The sequence below is a fragment of the Vanessa tameamea genome, chromosome 6 (genome assembly GCF_037043105.1).
Source record: "Vanessa tameamea isolate UH-Manoa-2023 chromosome 6, ilVanTame1 primary haplotype, whole genome shotgun sequence".
NCBI classification, from domain to species: Eukaryota; Metazoa; Arthropoda; class Insecta; order Lepidoptera; family Nymphalidae; genus Vanessa; species Vanessa tameamea.
Genome location: NC_087314.1, coordinates 8283913 through 8308109, shown reverse-complemented (window position 1 = coordinate 8308109; position 24197 = coordinate 8283913). Strand labels below are relative to the sequence as shown.

At 30.3% G+C, this 24197-nt stretch overlaps 2 protein-coding genes across 3 annotated transcripts in view; both read right to left on the bottom strand.

Moving 5' to 3' along the window:
- Positions 1 to 11224: 11224 nt before the first annotated feature.
- On the bottom strand, positions 11225 to 13385 carry LOC113393305 (multiple inositol polyphosphate phosphatase 1-like). Its single transcript, XM_026630121.2, has 5 exons — positions 13040 to 13385; positions 12543 to 12964; positions 12318 to 12416; positions 11786 to 12243; positions 11225 to 11465 (listed from the first exon to the last, which is right to left on the bottom strand). The coding sequence occupies exons 1-5, from the start codon at positions 13200 to 13202 to the stop codon at positions 11315 to 11317; spliced, it is 1293 nt and encodes a 430-aa protein (XP_026485906.1). The 5' UTR covers positions 13203 to 13385; the 3' UTR covers positions 11225 to 11314.
- A 5925-nt stretch (positions 13386 to 19310) lies between these two features.
- LOC113393304 (glutamate receptor ionotropic, NMDA 3A-like) overlaps positions 19311 to 24197 on the bottom strand; it is a 36566-nt gene continuing 31679 nt past the window's right edge. Inside the window, exons 11-14 of one of the 2 annotated variants that reach the window (XM_064215100.1) lie at positions 21956 to 22122; positions 21467 to 21586; positions 21295 to 21365; positions 19311 to 21184 (exon numbers count right to left, since the gene is read on the bottom strand). In XM_064215100.1, the coding sequence (XP_064071170.1) occupies positions 20506 to 21184; positions 21295 to 21365; positions 21467 to 21586; positions 21956 to 22122 (1037 nt within the window). In that variant the 3' untranslated portion in view covers positions 19311 to 20505. The remainder of the gene's footprint in view (positions 21185 to 21294; positions 21366 to 21466; positions 21587 to 21955; positions 22123 to 24197) is intronic. The other variant, XM_064215101.1, reaches the window with a different exon arrangement.

Sequence of the window (24197 nt, the reverse complement as noted above, 5' to 3'; positions counted from 1 at the left end):
CAATAATACATACATAAGGCTTTGTTTATAATACATATAGATTTATGTATGCTTAAACGCACACGATTACGCTTATAATCATTAACCTTTCTAAAATGTTTATGTTCAAAACAATGATAATTATTATATATATAATATTTAAGTAAGCAATACTAAAAAGTAACGCCACGATTCCATATATTTTAATGGAAGTGGGTCATGAAGTGATATCGATTCGCATGATAATTTAGCGGGTCAAGGATGTCAAGTGCATGTTCGCAGCACTAAGCTTTAGTATTCATTTTTAAAATAGCAACACTCAGTCAAGCGTGATATGTTCTTTGATATATTAATTTTTTTATTAATATTAAGTTAATGAAAAACGATTATTTTTGCCATTATACCAGATTGCTCATTTTAAACGTTTGAACCTTCCGCGCCACTTTACTACGAACGAAACTAGAAAGTGAAAGTGTTACGGGTAATTTTTTGACAAAGAATTAGAATTACCATTTGAGGGAAAAATCAGCAAGCATTCTTGTCACATTACTTATTTAAGTCTTCCACTACGAATAAACGTAATGGTAAAATTTACTTTAAAAGAGGTATTCGAAAATGGTTTAAAAATAAATTCACTTTATGAAAGTATTAAATATATCGTCTCGTCAATTCAAAATTTGATTTGAAATGTCTTAATAAAAATTTTAGTAAGAACTATTTTTAGTTGGTGGTAGTTTTTTGTGCAAGCCTATCTGGATGGTACCACCAGCTACAATGTAACTATAACCACAAAGTAATATTCTAGTAGCTTGGTGGCGCATTGGCGATGAGGGATGGTTAATTTTTTACAGCGTCAATGTCTAGGTGGTCACCATCAAGTGGGCCATTCGCAGGTTTGCTCACCAATGATATAAAAAAAGACATCTCCATTTATAAAAAATAAATCATATAATGTATTTATCAATTAAAGAAGTTCGAGTATCATTGATTATTATTTCAAATATTGCATGACTTAATCACAATCATTATGAACTTTTACTTTTTAGCATTTATTTGTAGCTTGCAGACGACATACGCCGGCGCCGACCTGACGCCAACCCACTGTATAATGCTTTTGATAGTGGGCTGACTTCTCTCTAACACTTGGATTATTAAGGCACTAAGTGCAATGGCAAGTATTGACACTTATCACAAAAAATAACCTTTGTCGGTACCTACGACCACACACTGAGTTGGAGTAACTGTGTTGTACACTGGGGGAAGTCACGACTTGAGGTTTCATTTGTTATGTAACTTATATAAAATATACTAGTTGTCGTCTGTTTGTTCGTTCGTGTTTTAGGAATTTTGGTCAGGTTTTACGCATAAAAAGTATCCTATAAATAGAAAACAAGTCCTCCCTTGAAGTTCAAGCTTGCTAAATTTTACCAAATTCGCCTCTGTGGAATATCAACAGACAGAGTTTCTTCCACATTTATAATATTAGTACAGATTACGGTTCTATTGTAATTTATCTTAAACAATAAAAAGAGACAATTCACGTTCCTCATACTGGGATCTTTTTTCAAAATAATATTTATTAACGGTAACTAATGAATATTGTAAAGTAATCACGCATAAGTTATTCTAAGTTCGAATAAGTTGTATAGTCTATTTGAACAAACTATTTAGATTTTATATATTACCGTTTCAGACAACAGATTTTAAAGAATAAGCATAAAAGGCATACGAAATAAGAAACTGACGACGTTAAGTGCATGCTGTTAAATAACTAATAATGGTGTAAATAAATGCTAGTATTTGGACTATTATTTGATTCAAATAACAGTATAATTGTTATTAAAAAAAAATAACAATTAAGAAAATACTTATATTCATTTGTTTTATTTTTACTTTTGTATCAACAATACACACTTTTATTTATAATATATATAGAAATATGTATAAACACATTAAACGCTCACATACTTAAAATTATTTAATTACAGAATGGATATATATATTACTTAATGAAATATACTCGCATCAGTTATACTTGTTTGTAGGTGAAATTCACACTACAAATATTGTTATAATTAATATATGACTAATGAGCTAAATTGAAACAGTTTAAACTAAGCTATTTTTGCACTATATTCTATATCTATTTTGGCAACCAGTCTTAAATTTTGTGTACAAGCTGCGTAGAGTTTTTACAAGTTTTTATTAAGTTACAAATGTTCCGGTGTGTTTAATCAAGTCTTACAAGTTAAATTTGACCCACTTCCTGGTATCGGATATTTTACGCAATGGTTATGTTTTGGTGAAAATGCATTTTAATGGCAACCATGACCAGATACAACCCTCAAAATTGGACCAAAACGAAGAAACTCCTCAACAGTTAACAGTATAGATCCAATATTTTGTACAAATATTTAATGATTATATTATGTACTAAGTATCATCATGACATGTCTGTTACGCTCAAGGTTTGCTCCAGACGAGGTAACTCCGTAAAAAAAAAGCATTGGCACGAAATTTTGTATATGCTTTAAAGCTTGATATCCCTTTCTGAATTCTACCATGAGATAACTCTGCACTCAAAACCGTTTTGGCAAAATAATTTTCTACTATAATTATTTTTAAACTTAAGGTCTGTGCACGAGGTGTTCCAGTGGCTAGTCCACGTGAATCTAAACCAAAGATTGCGAGTTCAATCACAGGCACAAATAATTAACATAAATAACATAATCAGCCTGTAAATTTCCCACTGCTGGGCTAAGGCCTCCTCTCCCGTTGAGGAGAAGGTATGGAGCATATTCCACCACGCTGCTCCAATGAGGGTTGGTGGAATACACATGTGGCAGAATTTCGTTGATATTAGACACATGCAGGTTTCCTCACGATGTTTTCCTTCACCGCAGAGCACGAGATGAATTATAAACAAATTAAGCACATGTAAATTCAGTGGTGCCTGCCTGGGTTTGAACCCGAAATCATCGGTTAAGATGCATGCGTTCTAACCACTGGGCCATCTCGGCCACAAATAATTATAAAACCTCAAACCTCGTGAGGAAACTTGCATTTATCTGATGAAATTCTGTCACATACATGTGCATGTTATGCTAAATCAACCCTCATTGGAATAGCCTAGTGGAACAGGATCTAAAACCTCTTCAAGAGGTGACAAGGCTTCCCAGCTGTGGGACATTTATAGGCTGTATATTACATATATTATTTGGAATTACTTCGTTTTGATATATTATTTGCAATACAGTTTAAATAAATATCACTTTATTCATAAACTAGAAGTTCGAAGTTTTTATGACATTTAATTTATTATTTATTTTTTTAATATTTACTATTTTTTTAATTTCATATATTTTTTAGGAAAAAAAAATACAACGTTTATTTAATTTTATTCATTATTGTTATAAAACTGTATGATGTTTTTAAACAAACGATTTCGTTCTAATGTAAATAGTGAAGTAGATATTTATACTAATATTATAAATGCGAAAGTAACTCTGTATGTTTGCCTGTCTGTTGCTATTTCACGGCCATTGAACCGAACTTGATAAAATTTGATATGAAGCAAGCTTATATTTCTTTTTCACTTTCTATACCGAACACGTGCCGACCATGCCCTAAACAGCAAGCGAATCCGTGGGCTACAACTTGAATATTGATAAACGATTTTAAAAAACACTGTTATTATTAGTACGAAGTTAGATATAGTCACAAATTTATGGCGGATGAAACTATAAAAACAAGTAGGCTCTAGACGAACATCGGAAAAGGTTTTTCAATCAACCTCACTATTCTAAAGGGAAAGCACTTTCACTACATCCTTACGATAATCTATCCATAAGTTAATCGCGTATAAAATATCCATACTGACATAAATATCTGTCATTTAACCTTCATTGGGTAACAAAACAATTGAAGCCAGCGTATAACTTAAATGTTTTTTTTTTAATATGTGCTGTTATTACAAATTTCAATGTAGACTAGATGACTGTGCGGGAGGTAAGATAAGTATTCTCTCTGTATTTTGGCACTCTTTTAATCCAAACTGCAATCCGATAAAATCTGACAGAAATCAAGCGCAAAAACCAACGGCTTCCTTTTTTGCAAAACCCGAAAGTGTCAAATTTTTTTTGCCCAATCCAGGATTCAAACATGGAACCACAGTTGCAATAGCCGTTCCAGGTATCCAAAAAGTCGAAGAGTTCAGTTACTCTGAAGACGTTATAATTACTTTTTAATAAACGTACCTATTTACATAATCAAATACTTGCACTGAAGACATTTGATGATTATAAGGGAATTGATTAACAACGATAATATTATCTAAGGCGTGACGAAAATAATAAAGTGACGTGACGTTTTAAAATTTAAAACAACTGAAAGTCGTTCCTTATAGTTCTTATACTCATTATTAATAATTTTTTAGTACATTTTAATTACAAAATAGTTAGTCGCGTCACAAAGCACAAATCTCTCGGGCTGTTAATTAAATGACCATAATATGTATCCCTGACTTCTGTAAGCTAGGATAAACAATGGCTGCCAGATAAATGCATCACATTAATATAAGACACTTACTACCGAGTTAGTACATAGTGAATCCACTTTGATGATAAATTAAACCCAATTTTAGAATAGTTATGTTTATTACTTCTTTATTATAAAGATATATTTACACTTAGACATTTTTTTTCGAAACCTTTTTATTATGAAAGATAGAAATTATCAGATAAGATAAGATATTAATTATTATCGGGAAACTATATTGATTTCTATCAATGTTTTAAAAGAAGCAATAATTTTATATTTTGTATATTTTGCCGTATGTATACTAAAATTGAATTAAATCTACTCGTTGTATTTTCAATAGCGTATTTTCGTTTGTTTTAAAATGAAAATTATAAAAATGCTAAAAACCCATCTAAAAACCTTGTTTACTTGGTAGTAGGGCTTTGTGCAAGCCCCTTCTGGGTATTTACCACCTCTCCTCAGATATTCTACTACCAAACAACTATACTTAGTATTGTTGTGTTCCGGTTTGAAGGGTGAGTGAGCCAGTGTAACTACAGGCACAAGGGACATAACATCTAAGTTCCCAAGGCTGGTGGCGTGTTGTTAATGTAAGGAATGTTTAATATTTCTTACAGCACCATTGTCTATGGGCGGTGGTGACCACTTACCATCAGTCGGCCCATATGCTGGTCCGCCAACCTATACCAAGAATTATACTTTAACGGTAAGATTAATTTAATAATTGTGTGAGATAAGTTTCCCTTAAAATGAAAATTTCGCATCTATTCTAATTGCACCTTAAAGGTAACATCTTATGCCTTAAACTATGTGTTAACGGCCGAGCTGTCTGTTTTCCCGGACATTGCTTTTATATACATTAAAATATAGGTAGAATGATTTAAATCAACTATTTCATCCTGTACCAGCATCATAATAATCTCTTTTCATAATTAATTGGAATAAATAATTTACAGTACACGGTTGATCAAAAATTAATAATAATAATTTCTGCTCTAATTGTTATAAACCCAATTAAACTTAAAACATTTTAGTACAATGAGAGCATTTATACGTACGATTCCGTGTTTTAACAAACTATTTGCACTTTGATATTAAAATTTTTGTTGGAATTTGTCGTAGGCAAGAGTTAGTGTCGAGCCAACTTGCAAAAGTAAGTATATCAAGTGGAGTTAGTGTGACTACGAAGCTATAATATTATTCATCGCGTGGAGAACGAATAGGGGAGAATATACAACTCAAATATAATTTGGGAAAATTTAATATCTGTCTACTTTTTTTGTACATTCAATGTATTGAATGTGTTTTAGATAAGGATAATATGCATTTTGTTATAATGTACGGATAAGTAGTTTATTTTGTTTATACCTGTATATCCTGGTTGTAAAATTGTATTATTATAAAAATAATAGCATTTTTAAATGATATGTATACAAAAGCACTTGTACGAAATACCTTTCAAGCTGACGCTAGTTCAGCTTAAAGCCATGGTAGTCCAGTGGCTAATAAACGAGAATCACTGAGTTTTGTTGTATATTGTTGAATTGGTGGCGGAATTTCGTTCAACACCATTCTGCATATATTGGGTGTCGATACACCACGCTGCTACAATGGGGGTTGATCGATATCAACCCCCATTGTAGCAGCGTGGTGAAACCTTCTCTTCAACAGAAGATGATGTCTTTGCCTACCTGTGACATATTTACTGAATTTTACTTTTATCCCTTTTTTAACATAATTAGGAAAATACTATTAAAAATTGGCACCTCCTTAAATGAGTAAAACTATTTCGGAATCATATAAAAGAATGAAATTAAAAAAAAACAGATCGAAACGACTTGCAATTATCGTTCCGATTCGTGTTCATATTCATGTATATTGTCGAATGTGTTTCAATGGCGCTTTTCACACAAATGGGATCCGATAAAACTCTCAGCCATGAAATATTAAACGCTTTGCCTCGATTTTGCCATCGGTCGGATATTAACTTAGCAACGACTTTGTGACCATCACTTATACTTTGTTTGAACATGAAGAGCGGTTTTGCTTTAGCTGGACAGCTAAGCGACAAAACCGTCGATCCAATGTGAAGAAGGTCTTAACTAATACAATAACATTTAACTTAATATTGTAGCTTAACATTTTCAGAGTAAATTGAATACGAATGAAACAACTACATTAAATTTGAATGTATTTAAATGTTCAAAGTGTTTGTACAATGCTAACGTTATTTCCTGCGCTTTGGATTTCAATTGCTTTATTATACCGATTTCAAAAGCAACGGCGCTCTAGTAATTATTTAGTTAGACGAAGCGTTCGAGTACTACGGGGAATCCTATGACTTACATACGTCTTTATAGAATAAAAAAAGAAAAAAGTAAAGTGACAGGCAGTAAATGTCTCACTAATGGGTGATGTCCCTATTTCCTGTTAAGTAGGATTAGAGCTTCTTCCGCCGCGTTGCTCTAATGCAGACTGATGTCACACATGTGTACATATACATGTGATGTATTGCATTTCACGAGTAAATTCAATTATTACACACATACATAATTTCGAGTTACTTTATAAAAAATGTTATAGCATTTACAACGGGAACAAGCCTTTGTATTTTTACTACACAAGACAATACATAATCGACGAACCCTAGAAGCGATTGTCATCCGCACTAATGCGATATGTTCGCTTTATTTGAGAGGAAAATGGGTTTTAGAAATAAAATTATTTAAACGGCATCGATAATGTTCTTCAATTTATATTTAAATTTGATTATGTACATTTCTTGAAGCAGCAATTGCTTGATATTATTCAACAAAGAGGTGTGTTAATATTATCGAGATGAGTTTAATGTATTTTTGTTTGAAAATTGTATTTTTTTTTAAATAAAAGTTTTTCCTATTAAAACTTCGTGTCACATATTCTCCATTACTTTTAGCATTGTACAGTTAAGCTGTAAAAGTTCGCCTTGGCATCTCTGAGACGTTTTATGTCACGACAGCTTTTATCAAAACGTTTCAAAGCACGCGAGAAAACGTTTGACAGTATTTCAGGAGCTTTAGAGATATACCAAAAACATTTGTGCTGGATTTCGTATTTCAAATATAGTTTTAATGTGAGGTAATGTTAATATTATTGTTTTACGTTAAAATATTATATTATATTATACTAAACGTATGTTATTATTTCTAGAATTCCTGATATAAAGTACAAAATTAAAAGGTGGTATTACAAAAAAAACCTATAATGATTATACTTCTAATTATTTCGTTATACTTTTAGTATATGCTTAAATTTTATAAACGTCTACTATCTAAGTGTGCCTAACTGGATTCCCCATCAACAATATCTCGGGAACCATGCGGTTTTCGTGAATGAGTTTTTAAGTAACCTGCTCTGCCCGTAACTTTTCTAACCATTTGTCGATGGCGATAAATTAGTTCCGCGTAAACAATATATTATAGATTAAGAATTTACTTATAGAAACTACGAAACAAATACGATTCTAACTCCATTAATATCGCTATTGACATACAAACTTTCGTTCTTATTTTTTCTCCATTAGTGGATGTTTTTCCAGCGATACAAGATATTTTCAAATGAAAACAGAAGACTTAATATAAAATATACTTATTAAATTAAAACAGAGAAATATAGTTATTTATGCTGTGTAAGGAATATTGGTGAAAGTTGCGGGATTTTAAATCGTTTGAGCTTCTGCCAGTCCTTCTTGTAAAATCTACATTCTGAACTGGTAGCAACACAGTGGTGGAACATTACATTTAATTTAAACATGTTTACGTATGATAAATATTTCGATATTGATGTCCCATTGAAAACTGACTTTCGACTAAGCTATTTCCATCTAAACAACTCAAGAATAGTAAGACCACAACGTCTACATTTCTAACATAAAAATCAAGGAAGATTTAGGACCTTACGGGATAAATTTACAAGACTACTGACACAGATGACTTTATTTATACACCCAAGATAATATATTTTCAAAAACCTTAGAGTCGAATTCTATGAATAACTGTGTCGTTCTAGACAAAAGTTTTTGGGAAGACATGGGCTGTTTCAGTTAACAATGGTAAGCTTATTACGAAGTAGATTTTGTAGGTCGATTTAATAATGAAAATTAATAGTTAAATATATATTTATTGGTGTTTTCTCACTTATTTTTACAATGTTACTATTACTTAAAATACATCTTCTGAAAAAATCGCGTTCCATCTAAGACTTCATAATTATATACCACGAGGCATGAAGGTAAATACTAAAAAATGTACGTCCACTTCACAAATAAATAATAAATATATTAATTACGTGAATACGTAAGCTAACAAGCAAATTTCTAACTGTAATACTATACGTTTACTGCAGAAAAGTAATAGAAACTTAGGTAACACAAATACATTAAAGTATGAGAGGTAGAATAAAAGTTTTAAGGATCAGTTTGTTTGAACGCTCCTCGAAACGTCATAATCCGCTTTTTGGAGAGCCGAGAAGTGAGCAATAGCTCTTTATCTTTTAATTAGTTTTACACTCGCTGCTTAAGATATATAAGGATTGTAATTTCGAAACTATAATAAGCGAAGTTTTATACTTGAGATTCAAGATTAAGCGTCCTCGTATATTTAAAAGTGATAATTGTTGTTTATAGCCTTTCAACATTAATAAATTTAACATTATACCCGGCCCGATTAAGCTAAGGTTAATTTATTATTCAAAAATACAGATTAATCTCAAATTATTAATGAGTTCTTGCGTATTTATTGTTATAGAGATAAAATATAATGACTAATAAAAAAAACCGTCAAGATGAAACAATAAATAGAGCACAATCTAAAAGGTCGAAATGAGGAAAGATCAAAAGAAGGACGAACAATTCAAGTCTTCGTTTTATTTCTTAATACACATACAGTTTATTATTTTGTCCGTCTTTGGTTATTAATATACGAAAATTATGAATACCGAGAATTATACTAAATAAAAGAGGTTTATTTCCAATATAATAAAAAGCAAATCGATATGTTAAGATAATAATTATAACTGAAAATGAAGCTACATTTTCTTCCGATGTAAGGCTAGAATATTTTCCCACAGTTTGTTATTCACTGTTCCTCCTTTCCTTTGTACACGCCACCGGGGTCGGATATTGGAAATGTTATGGAGCCATGACGGTTCGCAGTAATACTAACGATACATTAGATAACTTTCTAATAAGCTGACTTTGCCCTTATAGTTAGTTAGTAATAAATGTTCGAATATATTTAAAGTAAATAAATAAATATATTATACTTTTCGTTCATTTACTATGGAAAATTTAAGTTTTAAAATAAGAATAACTGATGTCGAATTAAAAAAAAAGTATGTATTTGTATAAATTGGTAAAACCTCGGACGAAGTATGTGTAATATAATTTATGACATCCTAAAAATTGGATCAACTTATTGTAAATTATATCATTAGTAGCCGCTCCGAAAGAGTAAAGGTGAACTGGATGCAATGTCCTTGCCTGTTATGGATTAAGTGACTATTCATAATTAAAAAGGTTAATATTATAACAGTCATTAAAAGTTTTATTAAGATCGCATAATAAAAAAAATATTAATAATAAATAAAAATAAAACAGCTACATACTTTGTATGGACACGTAAACTCAATTTTAAATACCAACACAATAAGTGTGACAATTGAATTATGTCAATATCATTATAAAATCAAAGCAAAGTTAAACAGGTTATTACGTCATAAAAAAAATCGTATTATAAATTTCTTAGTTACTGTTTTGTATATAAATTAAAAAATGAGAGGAAATACAAACAATACTTCATAATAATGAGCATGTTATCGTTGTTATTAAATTTTATACTGAATTGCAGCTCTTCGCAATTATTGACCATCAAAAATTTTAAATACTACAGATTATTTGGCTATAATTTATATGAGTGATTAATTACTATTGTTTCACTAATTTATCGATTTTATATTTAAGTCCCATCAAATATGTTATAAAAAATGTATATCGTTATTATATAATAACAATTTTATTGCATCCCAGAACCTGTTATTGAACACAATTTTATTAATTTATACGTGATGTTTCTTCAAGACCTTTGTACTAAGTCTGTTATTACAATACTAATTTATAGTTTTTATTTCTGAAAGTATTATTTCATATCGATAGATGATTTAAGAGAATTATTCAAGATTGTTATATATAATGATATAGGTATACCTATATATTATGATATAGGTATACCTATATCTTATATATAAATAATATGTACTGAGATTACAATTACAAAAACAAATACAGAAAAATGAGATACGATGAAAGGGATTTTGCCTATAACTTTCGGATGTTTTTAAATAATTACTTCAATGTACCAAAAGCAGTTCTATTACGTATTACTTTTAAATATTCCGTGATATGAAACAAATACCCATACACGTACGCTTGCTTATCCTCGAGAGATTATTAAATGAATTAACTAGATTTAACATTGCACATGGAAAAGTTTACTTTATTACGTGTATTATAAATTACAAATTAATATTTCAATCTCCGTACAGTTATACAGTTTGATTATATTTTATTAATTAAAAAAACATACATCAATGTATATCGTTTAATTACAAAACATATAGTTTTTGGAATTATACAAAAACATATATTGTAGAATAATAATTTCGATCGAAAATATTTAAGAAGTAAGATTACATGATAGATAGAACTTGTTTCAGTTTCTAACGAGCTTTTGTTCGTAGATTAATAAGGTTAATTCTGAATCTAGCAAAAGTCGATAGTTGTGTTAATAAATGGTCGCAATTTGGAGTCGAACTCTCGCCAGGAACAAACGCCCTCCTCACATATCGATCTCATCGGCTCTTCGTTTAAGTAGAACACAACGTTGTAATCCGATAAGCCCTCTTTTACACATCTGTGAACAAAATTTCGCACAAATTATAAATTATTCTATACCACAGTAATTGGCTTAGTTTAACTTTTGCTTTCTGAAGCTTCCGTATTCTATGGTTGTAATTTAAATATTATAGTATCTGTATTTTTATTAATTTCTTATCACATAATGATTATAATTGTTCAGTGACTTGAAAAAGGGGAAGGTACTAAATACGGCTGAATTTGATGTTATATTTTTGTATAAGTAATATTTTCTCTAATGATAACGTATAGAAAGAAATCTTAGTTAAAAAAATTTAAACATATTGCTCGAACTAAAAGTGTTCATACAATACGTACCGGTTTAAGACTGCTACTAAATTAGCCGAAAACACCGAAATCTTACTCGTCCTCCATTTTCTTTCACGATCTCTGTTCGAACCGGTCAATGGCTCATTATCTCTAAAAAGCCCTAACGCTGTGTATATCTGATCCAACATGGTAGCATGAGTGACATAAGCAACGATCTTCTTGCCATCGCCTCGTTTAACATTTTCAAAACTTTGTACCAAATCTCCTAACGGGATTCTTCCAAATATTTCATTCACCGATGTTCCATAACCATTTTTGTAATAATGTCTTAAATCTTGGATGTATTCGAGGACTTGTAAATCATCCTTGGTAAAAAGTGCACACCAGGGACTAAGTTTATCGTCGATGGCGGACCACGTATAACGACATAAGTCATATAATGCTGTAACATTTTCATCACTGAGGGTGTAATCTATTCCGCTTCTCCGTTGAATTCGGTCTTTTGTCTGTAAACAAAAATGTAAAGTTAAAATAATTATACTAACATTGCAATGTAATATTAAATAGTATTTTTTATTACCGCCAAGTAATCTGATGTATTTAGAAATTTGTCAGCTTCTGCAAAGATTTCAGGATTGTTTTGGACATTCTTCTGGTAAGATGAACATGTAGCGTATGGCTTAAATAAAAAAACAAATAATTAAAATCTCTGAAGACAAACAGATGTACATATTACTGTAAAAACATAAAATCATACACAACTGTAATCAAACAATTAATTAATAAAAAATATATATTTTCTTACATCCATTATATCAAGGTCAGCTTTGGAAGCATCAATGATTAAGTTTCCATTTCCTAAGCCCATAACGAAGTGGTTAATGCTCTTTTCAATCCAAGGGCCTCTAGCGGATCGAAACGTGTAACTATCCTTTTCGAGATTATTTAATAACGTCGGAAACGCTTCTTTCAAACGTTTACCGAGACCGATCATTTCTCTTCGACCTTCTTCCGTTATGTCTTGTTTACCGTCGAAAAAACTGCCATTGAATTCCCAGTTCCGCAAATTCTCAACGTCCTGGGCACAAAGCGAACTGTGACCCTTTTCATAGCTCGATACAACATAATTCCTAATGGATATAGCTTCTTTCATCATTCTCCCGAAATGAGTGCTCGGTTGTCTCTTCCCGTGTCTATATATACCCCATAGGCTGACTGGTTCACACCCTGTGACAAGAGTTTTATAATATAAAAATGTGTATTCAAGTTAGGTGAATTACTTCTACAAAAGTTTTAACTAACCTGTTAATTTGACAATCGAGTCTCGAATGTCTCCTCGTACAGAACTATATGGAGTTTCTGTAGATAAATACTTATAAGGGCATCCTGTATTCCAGTAACAATAAGATGACTTGGCAGTATTTACATAGCAAATAAATAATATTACTATAGTAAATGCTATCATTTTGATTTATATTTCTAACTTCTAATATAAAACATGAAGTGTCTTCTCTGATGAAGTCAAAAATGAACTAAGAATGATTCGATATTTTTTCATACATTTTGGATCATCGGAACAAGTTTACAAAAAGTAAAAAATATTTACGGAGGCGTCATAAAATTGTCATCTTCGTCAAACTCACGAAGACAAGGGCACCTACTGTTGTTTTTTGTACATTTTTCTGAATGTTAAACAACATAAAACATATTATATTAAATTTGATTGTTATATATGAATATCTATCATAAAATTTAATACATATAATAATAAGTATAATACGCGGCTTGATTGCAAATAAAGCATATTGCATGTCAAAGTAAATTAACATACATTTACATAATATAAATATTTATTTGAAGTCCCGATAAAGAACAAAAATATTCTCTGTCGCATTTATTTTGATTGTTTGCAATTAAATCAAAAATCAACTATGATTGTTGAGTAAAATACAAAATACGTTTTAACCTATAAACGACCGGATCAAATTAACCGAAATAAAAAAAATACGTGAAACAGGTGGTCGATGTAGATTCATGAATAAGTTAGCCTGCCTTTTGTCGTAATCCGAAAACCAGTTTACAAACTTCACAATAGGTTCTTGTTTATTCGCGAAAACAATGATTTTACCTGCTCATGATTTATTTAAAAGAACGAATCTGTTGCAATCAAACTAAAAGTAAAGTATAATAAAATTTTATTCTATTCAAACGGAATTACCGCTAAAGAGTCTTACTTAGTGGTAAATACTTGAGCTTTGTGCAAAAACCTGTGTTGGTAAACAGCACTACTAAGTAATGTTGGAAGGTAGAGTGAGCTATTGTAATTACAGGAACATGGACATAATTTCTTAGTTTTATATTAATGTTGGCTCATTTGTTATGTGTGATTGGTTAATATTTCATACAGCTTCAAGGTCTATGGACGGTGGTGACCATTTACCATCAGGTAGTTTTACCAATCCACCCACCTGTTATTAAATAAAATATGAATATATAAATGTAATAAATTTAATTCACGACAATAATTTAACAATTGTTGACGGGACATATATCTATTACAATCACATTAATAAATAAAATTAAATCTGAATTTTAAGTGCTTAGTTTTTTTCGGATGAAATTCTGAGATATACCTATATATCTACTTATCCGCATTGGAACACCGTTGTGGAATTAACTTCAAACCTTTTACTCGAGAAATGAGGAGACTTTTGTCCAGTGGAAGTGGATACTGGAATTAACAAGCTGCTGCATCTAGTCTCTTTAGTAATATTCGTTTCCAAATCTTCTTAGATAAAATTCAGTTCAACTCATAAATAATTCACAAGAAATGGAAATATTTCCTAAGGAAATGAAAGTGAGTTGTTTGGTAAAGTCTTTTAGTTCTTATATCATATAAACTATTTATAATATAGCATTTTATATAGTATCTGAAAAACCCAACAAGATATACCAAAAGTTTTTATCATTTTGACCTGCCAAATACACGCGTAGTTTATATTGAAATAGGCATCCCGGCTATTCCCAAGTGCACTGAGCACTAAACTTTTAAATAGCTCGAGGCCAATTTGTCCAACCTCATGAATTGGCATACACCCAGACATACTAAAACACCAACGAATTTACCTAGTTAAAACACAGCATTTATAATTATTAGCAAACTTTTTTTATTATATCTCTGTGAGGTACTTACATAAATGTAAATTATTCTTTATTATTGTGATTTGTGTATTTTGAAGAATAACTTAAAAAAATGTTTGACTTTGAAATTTATAAAAAAGTAAAAATACAACATTAAATAATTGAATATCGACGCCTCGAAAAATAGCGAGATATCGAAAAAAAAAAATATTTTTCTTATTTTGTCAAGATCTTTCCAAACGTGGCGCGGTAGGAACCGATCATTCAATCAATATTACATAAACAGGAATTGTAAAATTTTATCAGTAATTTACACAATTAAACTAATCATACAGACATTTTAAAATTAAAGTTTATATCGTATATTGTCTACATTCTGTTATGAAGTAATATGTATGTACTATACACTATACTATATAATTTGTATTGCGTTTTAAGTAATCACAAGATCTAAAAATATTCTCATATTAATATATGTATCAGTTTTACTTAATGTTACCTCGTCCGGGTACTCACTACTCGACCTCCGTGGTCGAGTAGTGAGTACACCGGTTTTCACAGGTACGCGACTCCGAGGTCTCGGGTTAGATTCCCGGCCGAGTCGATGTAGCAAAAGTAATATAATAAATAAATTAGTTTTCTATGTTGTCTTGGGTCTGAGTGTTTGTGGTACCGTCGTTACTTCTGATTTCCATAAAACAAGTGCGTTACCTACTTACATTGGGATCAAAGTAATGTATGTGAAATTGTCCAATATTTATATTTATTTTTTATTATTTACTTATATTATTCTTTGCTATAACTGATAATAATAATGATAACAATTCAATAACTAATTCTAACCTACTCAACTAAGTTTTAATTTTATTCTAAACCTAATAATGAAACCAATGTCCACCTATAATATAAAAAATATATAATAATAAGGAAGATAAGACATAATTAACTGATTAATACAACAGAGTAGAGTGTAATTAATCAGTACGAAATAAGAAAGGTCGAATCAATTGGCAGTAAAGCCTAAAGTGGATTGTCTATTTTTATCTGAACAAAGACGAGGCCAACATTTGACCTTTTAAACCAATCTTTGTTTGAATAAAAAAAAAACATTTATGCTATAAAACCTAAAAGCTTTAAAATAAAAAAATAAATAAAATTCAAACAACAGCACGCAAATTACTTATTCGTAACAGATTTATTGGGTTAGATTAAGAGATCAATAATTGTACATATGTTTATTATTTTATATAAAAATGTTATATCAGGAAAATTACGAATTGTATGCGGTAAATGACGATACTGTTACAGTAAAGCCTATTTTATCTCGTAACACTTTATTTTATTCATCTTCTTATTATCATTTATGTTAATATATAATTTTTATTTCTGACATTCAACAAATTCCCTTTCTTTATTTTTTATTTTCTGCATTAAGGTTGAAAGAGGTCGCTGGCTTAGAGGTTAGGTCATCTCTTGTACATCCTCTGTAGTTTAGCTTAATTTGTAACAGTAAACGAGTTTTGAATTGTATATTATCATTTTATTGACTTACCACAATTACAATAAATAGAAAGCACTGCAGTCCAAGATGAATCGCGCTTGCTAAGAAAATTCCGATTTAATCTTACCTTGAAGACATCCATATTATAATGCTCTCGCTGAGCACAGTGTCGCAAGGAAGTTCCACAGCTTGGCTGTCAAACTACAAAAATAATTTTCGTTTCACTCCCAAGATGTGCTATCATATAATAAAGTAGTTAGTTTTATAGTAATCTGGGCTCTGTTATCCCTTTGTTTCCATTATCCAAGTATATATTGAGTAAACATTTTTACAATAAGATTCAACAATTACTAACAAATGGACAGCAAGCAGAAAATATGAGGAATCAAAACTTCTTGCGAACGGATTTCGATTACGTAGGCGTATAAACGCTCATATACAGTTCGAAAGATATTTCAACTATCTGAAATACCTTTGTGTTTTGAGTAATCACAGTAATGTAGTATTGAGATATTTTTATGAGTAACATTCCGTTCTGATAAATTTAGAACTCAATCGAAAAAGTAACTCCGTCTTCAAGATTCCTCAGTAATTTATTTAATGACTGCTTTTAATCTCTAACGTCGAACATTTCTCGACGACCCTCGTCAATAAGACAATTTTTCTTTTCAAATCGCTGTCAAGAAAGCAATCACGTTAGTTTTCAATGTCATGGTATAGAATTAATTATTTTCTTTTGAAACAAATCTTATAAAACTATTTGAAATTAAACAAGTTATCAAATTTGAACCCGTTAAATTGTAATAATTGTAAAAATGTATTGACGGATTACTATTTATTACTGAACTTAAGCTACGATGAAATAAAAAGTCTATTACAACGAGTTTCTTAAATCTCACTCACACACATACAAACAGTCATACATATTCTTAGTTTTAGTCTAATTTATTTGTAATTTTTAAATAACATAGAATAGAATTTTATATGGAACATTTTGAACATATTTTTATATGGTAGAGCGTATCTGACACAAGTACTAGTCCTTACAGGTAACTTACTAAGTTTTGTTTCCTAACCTGTATTAGAATAAGCCCTTTGTATGTAACACAATAAACAATATTATTTTTTATTTTTTTATTTCATCTCAGTTCATAATTATATACTTGGTCGAACCAACACGTTCACTAAAATAATCGAAATTATCAATGGCGTGCTAGTATTTTTTAAGTGTAAAGGACTAACATTTAATTGAAACAACTTATTTCCCACAAATAGTTTATTTTTTTACTATTCTCATATTTTTACCGAGGAGCAGTTACTTTGGTTGGTTTCTGTCTACAAAGTTTTTAAGACACATTTTTTATAATTAGTTTAACTTGACCAAATGTCAGAATAAAATATTATAGTTTTATAGTATTTTAAACAATTGAAATATTGACCATTTATTAAATCGAGTTTTATAAATAACATTTTGACGACAAAAATATCGCAACAATGACATGTCTCTTATCTAAAATTTTAAACTTCATATAGTTTGGATGAAGAAAATAAAAAGTAAGTATTCTCTGAAGTTGCTCCTGGATTGTGTAGTAAAAGTTTATCAATTGACAGTTTCAAGCAAATAGTTTAAATTATTACGATAATGATTTCTATAGCCATCATATTCAATAATAATATTATAGTAACTGCCCCATTGTAAATACCACATAATTACGCTGATCTAGCGTCACAATACCAATTGTATATTTACATCAATATGCCCATAACTAATTCTCAATTACTATTACATTTTATAATATATCTAATAAAATTGGCGTCTTGTGTACATAATTATTTATATTCTAAGATAACAATATTTTTCATTATCGAGTCAACGAAATTAATTTCACGTAACATAATTCATAATAACGTTGTTACAAACGTGAATGAAACTAAAACCAACTATGTTCTTAATTATTTTAATGACTGTTTAAACATTTTACGTAACTAAAAAGATTATGTTTAAGGGTTTAAAACCTTTGAGTATTATCGCGTTGTATTTAGAAATTATTCCAAGTCATTAGGTTTTATTGGGATTCAACGAGAAATAGAAGACAGTAAACGTTTTGCATCGTTAACATTTAGGATAAACATTTTAAAAATGATATCGTTTGTAGAATAACTTTAAATTCAAAAATCACAATCTCACGTGTTCGCACAGTTGAGTATGCATGTGTATGAAGCTGTGTGTATGTTAGTGTTTCTGTGTGCGGATTTATGTATTGGTGTTTGTGTATGGAAAATTCAAGAAAAAGTTATAATTCATATTTAAAAATTAAATATCAAATATTAACCTTACATGATCTTTGCAGTATCAGGTAGACTACTAACGATATCAGTCATATATTTTATTTAGTTTGACAAATTATAGCCTCCATATTATCTTTCATACATATTTTAAATATTTCAATGGTCTCAGTTTTTATCGGCCTTCATTTAACGCAAATTAATACTCTTTTTACACACATGTACCGTTACGTTTATTGCTTTAATGCTCTGTCAAATATATCATTATTTGGAAAAAAACGATGAATTTGTTCCATTCAAGTCTAGATTTTATTAGTTTTGGTTACTTCTATTCATCTACTTAAATATTACCTACTCTATATATTTTTAGTAATAGAGAGAAATGCATAAGACTTTAAATATCACTAGATGAATCACATCCAATAGAACTATAAATAATAAAATCTTTACCAAAAAATCTTAGTTGGTCCAAAATCGAGTAAACCCAGTAAGTAATTTGACCATTATGTTCTCAAACGAAATGTTTTGCTAGAGAACAAAAATCAAAATTACGAATACTTGAATTACTACGAATTTCAAAATCCATATCCTTATAGACACACAAACACAAAAAGCATTCTTATTTATAGTTTATAAACATAAAAATCAGAGATATATGGATTATTTAGCGTTAATATAACAACATTTATTTGAAAAATATTGCTTGTCAATTTCATCGAGAACCATAGAACTACTTAAAATAATTTTATGTTAAAACTTGAATGAACTATAAGTAGGATAATTAGTTTGAAAGAGGAAACATCTAAACTAAAATCTAGGGTGCAAGTCTAGGAGTAATCGTGTTATCTTAACTATCTATAAAAATAAAAGTTGGCAGTATTTTTGCTTTAAGTTATAGTATAATATTTTATAGTTTTAACCTTAAGTTCATATGAACATTTCGATACATTCTTCTCGAGTTAGCGTCTATTTATATAGCTTTGGTGCAAAATCAAGTCCATTCCTTTTCAGTATTTATATTTGGAACGTTATTTATTTTGAAACTCATTACGTTGTAAATAAAAAAGCATATTTTCATTTATTAAAAAAATATAGAATTTGCTAAATATAATTTTGTTGCCACTAGCTTAGCGTAGTTAAAATTATAAGAAAATAACATCAGATATATAAATTACAGCGATGAGTATTTTATCTTTCGAAATAAAATTTAAATGAAATCATAAATTTATAATAAATATAATTCCTTACTAATTGAATTGATTAAATGGCATATCATGCCTATAAACACACAAATACTTTTACTCAAACACACTTGTGACTAAATATGATTATATCAATAATTTCACATACACATGGTTTTGTTTAATAACTACAATAATGATTCACCTACGAAAAAGAAAAATTCTATCGCCGACTAGACTAGGAATAGAATAAAGCACTTTAAATTTCCTGGTCACAGCTATAATTATTTTATATCAACACTTAAATGAATCGAGTCTAATCCAATTATAATTACTATAGTACCTTAAATAGATTATATGGACGTAAAAATCTCAAAATTCAGTATCTATTACGTACCTTTATAACTGCTTGACACGAATTTATAAATGAAACCGTCAAATAAGGCAGCGTCGAATACAATAACAGCAAGACACTCAAATGAACACTGGTTTACTACGTCTGATAAACATTCGCATCAAACAATGTAAAGGCACCAGCTCGACCATAACGAACAACCTGATAATACTCCTTTTCATTCACGACTCCAGCAGATATGAGGATTATGAAGTGATATTTTTACGAAAGATTTTTTTTCCAGACAATCTTCTGAATAGTTTTTTCATCCCGGATCTTGTTTCGGATCAAGACTTGCTCTCCTTTCTTGCAATGCTGCTAACAAAGCTTCCCTAACTTCTCTTTCTGAACTACGCCATAATCTTATAAGTTCTTCTTCTGACAGTTGAGACAGTTCTGATCTAGCACTTATAGGAGGAACCCGAGGATATGGTGGAGCCGGAGGAATGTCGCCTTCTTGGGAAACCATTATTTCTATGCTTGCTCGATGACTTGGAGCATCTATAGTAAGGTAGTTGGCTGACGAATCCGAAACATCTTGATAGGATCTAGTCGAAGATCTCTCTGGTCTTCTTACCATAGGAGACGGCGTTCGCAGTCTGCTATTAATATCTGGGGGTGAATTAGTTAAGCAACTAACATCACGGCTCAATCTTCTTCCGATGTTAAGACTTGTTTTTTCGTATATAGACGCAGAATCTGATTCTAAAACAGAATCAGTACTAAATCTTCGAACATTCAGCCCGGCGAGACTACATCTTTTTCTACGACTTCTTGGCGAACGAAGTTGACGCGGCGATCTACTTTGTCGCGGTGAACGACTTGAAACTTCTGGAGACGGAGATAGAAACTTTGACTCTGTAATTTCTTCCGAAACTTCTGACGTTTCGACTGCTACATTCTCTTTAATCGAATCCAATGAATGATCACGGCCTTGTTGTACTCTGTAATATTATTATTAATATAAAACAATATATAAATAAACATAGTTATTTATCGTATTAAGATAAATCAAGATGGAATCAAATGTAAGCGAAGGTTTAAAGTATTATACCTTCTAATTTCTTGAATCATTTCGAAAAACTGAGCTTTACTTTTTCTTCTTCTACGTTGCTCGTGTTCCTTCTGAAACAAATGTAATTCCTATCGTATTGTGATAATTTAATTTCATAAAAAAAATCTTCGTTTTTTATTCATATATATCACCAGAATAATTAGAGTCTTACCCTCTTCACACTTTTCTGGAATAATGACGTGAAATGTCCTTGACGAATTGTATTTACTAACTCTCGTGCTGCATGGTGGGGGGATACTAATTCCACGCAGTTAATAAATCGATACAGTTTCTGAAACAAATAACCAAGCCTTGAATAGCAAACAGACAAAAAGCAAATAATGTAGTCACTCCAGAGACAATTAGAGAAGATTGTATTCAGTCTACAAAGACAAGTGGGTCGATCAGTGTTAAGAGCAGCATTCTCCAAGTTTCGCTCGATATGATACGAATCTTGTTTTTTACTGAAGAAGATTAATAACGTCCAACTTGAATAATATTTAAACATTTATATTGATGCTCTTGTAAATTTTAACTATTATTATTATTGTTTTCTCATTATTTAAGTCATAATATTAAGATCAAAAGAAATTCTCATCTAAATTATTTAAACTTTTGTCTTAGAACTATTATATGATAAATAAATTAACAATTAAAATACCTGGCTGAAAAACATTACATTTCTACTCCTCCATATAGTTCCTTTTGGCTGATGACGTAAAACGGGAAGGGTGTATTTATAAAAAAGGTGCTCCAAAATCAATATGAGACATCCAACGATCATTCCCACTCCCAGAAGAATAAATACACCCGCCACCGCTGCTACGCCTAAAATTTGATTTTAGAAAGTAATTTATGATTTTTGGCAGGATAAATCAAAGGTAAAGGTCGTATAACAAAAATCCTGGAAGCTTTTTGTAAAGAATGTTAATTTTAACTCGTTTTGGGCACACAATGAATTATAAACAAGAACAAATAAATATAAAATCAATGCACACAATATCGTTTATAAACAATCCATAAAAATCTTTTGTAACATATGCTGTAGACTTATCATATTACTATCTAGTAGTATCTAATGTCACATACGTACATAGGATAGATACCTAATATTGATCAGTGAAAAAATATACCTACACTTATTTTTTCAAACGAAAATAAAATTTCTCAAGCGAGAATCAAAAAAACGTCTCCAATAACTTATCTAAAAAACCACCGATAGAAACTCGTTCAATAATAAAACACGGTCTTCGATTTTGTTTAACCTTCCGATAAATCGTACTAAAGCAAATACTGTTTGGTGTGTAATGAGGCGTGGTTAACGTTTCGCGACCTATTGTTAATATATGGCCTATCCAATTGAATGGTTACTAAATTAACTGATCATTATCAGCAGATTTAGGGTAATTTATTTCGTATACCTTATTGCTTGTAGCTCAAGGTCTATTTTGCTTAAGTAAAGTAAACAAACCGTAAACAAGTAGTAAAACCTTTATATCAACTTTGTCGCTTAATTAACATTACAAATAAAAGAGGGAAATCAAATATTTTATCGTGAAAATATTATCGATTTATTTATTATTTTAATGTTTTTTTTTATTATTATAATACATAAACTTTTAAGTAACTTGTCATACATAGTGGGTAGTTAAACATATTGATTGATATGCAGATAGACCAGCTATACGTAAGTTAAGGTACGTTAAGTTACGAGTGCTAAGTTATTCTGTGACCTATTTCATGTTGCACACTTTGACATACGTATAACGCTGAGCTAGGCGACACGTACTAATCCCGTTCAACATTATCTATTCATCACATTTTTAACCTGCGCCTCATTTTTAGCTGAGATTTGCAAGAAGATTTTATAAAATAGGAGACTGTGACTGTATGTCACACGATCATTCTTATCATACATTTCTATCAATCATTAGGATATTATATAACAATAAAATGAGATGACGTCAAAGCTGCGTCTCATGGGGCTGATGTGGTTTTTCATCAAATAAATACAACTTTTATTAAGATTAATTATGCTCACAAATTCAGCGCTTCATAAGTCAGTGGTGCTTGCAACGGCTCGGTACACGCAATCTTCTGCCAAGATTTACGAGGTCTAACCATCATCTTAATCTCATTAATTACAGTTGATCGCAAATAGTATTTACAAATTAACTATATTTATTATAAACTAGCTACTCGTGGTAAAACTGGTGGTAAAATTCATACAAAATAACACATTCCATTTCCCACTATAGAAGAAAAAAATCCAAAAACTCTTTCGTATGCTAAATTTAAAGTCGAACGGATCTCGTAATGGGTGGCACATTTCGGTTGTCCATTTTTTTTAAATTGGATTTTTCTGTGCCTTTTTGAATTTTTTTTATTCCGTAAGAATTATTTATCCAATATTAGAAGATTAAAAAAAGATTAATGAAATCGTTCTCAAGTTATGGTGTGACCAAGGGAAATAGGGATTCATTTATTTATATGTAGATAGATAGATATAATAAGATTTGGCCTACGAAATATTATATTATTTAGTCAATAACTATGGATTATAATATAACGTAAATAAATTAAAATTTTTCATATACCTAACATTTATAATTATAATTTATAATCTTCGACTACATTCACGGAGCGTTTTATTATTTACAAAATATGAGTACGGAGTTCTAGCTCAACGTGTTAAACGAAAGTTTCAGTCGGCTATTTGTAATTACAGGCAATACCGCTGCAGTTAATATCAGTTGAAATGAAAGTTTTATATTGCCTGGTGAGCGGTTAGACCGGCAATTGGTGTCAATTGGTCTCTACGATTGTACACGATAATTCTCATATAACGGTATATCTACACCAATATTCTCTTTGTTCATTGTGAAAAATCGCTTCTATATAAA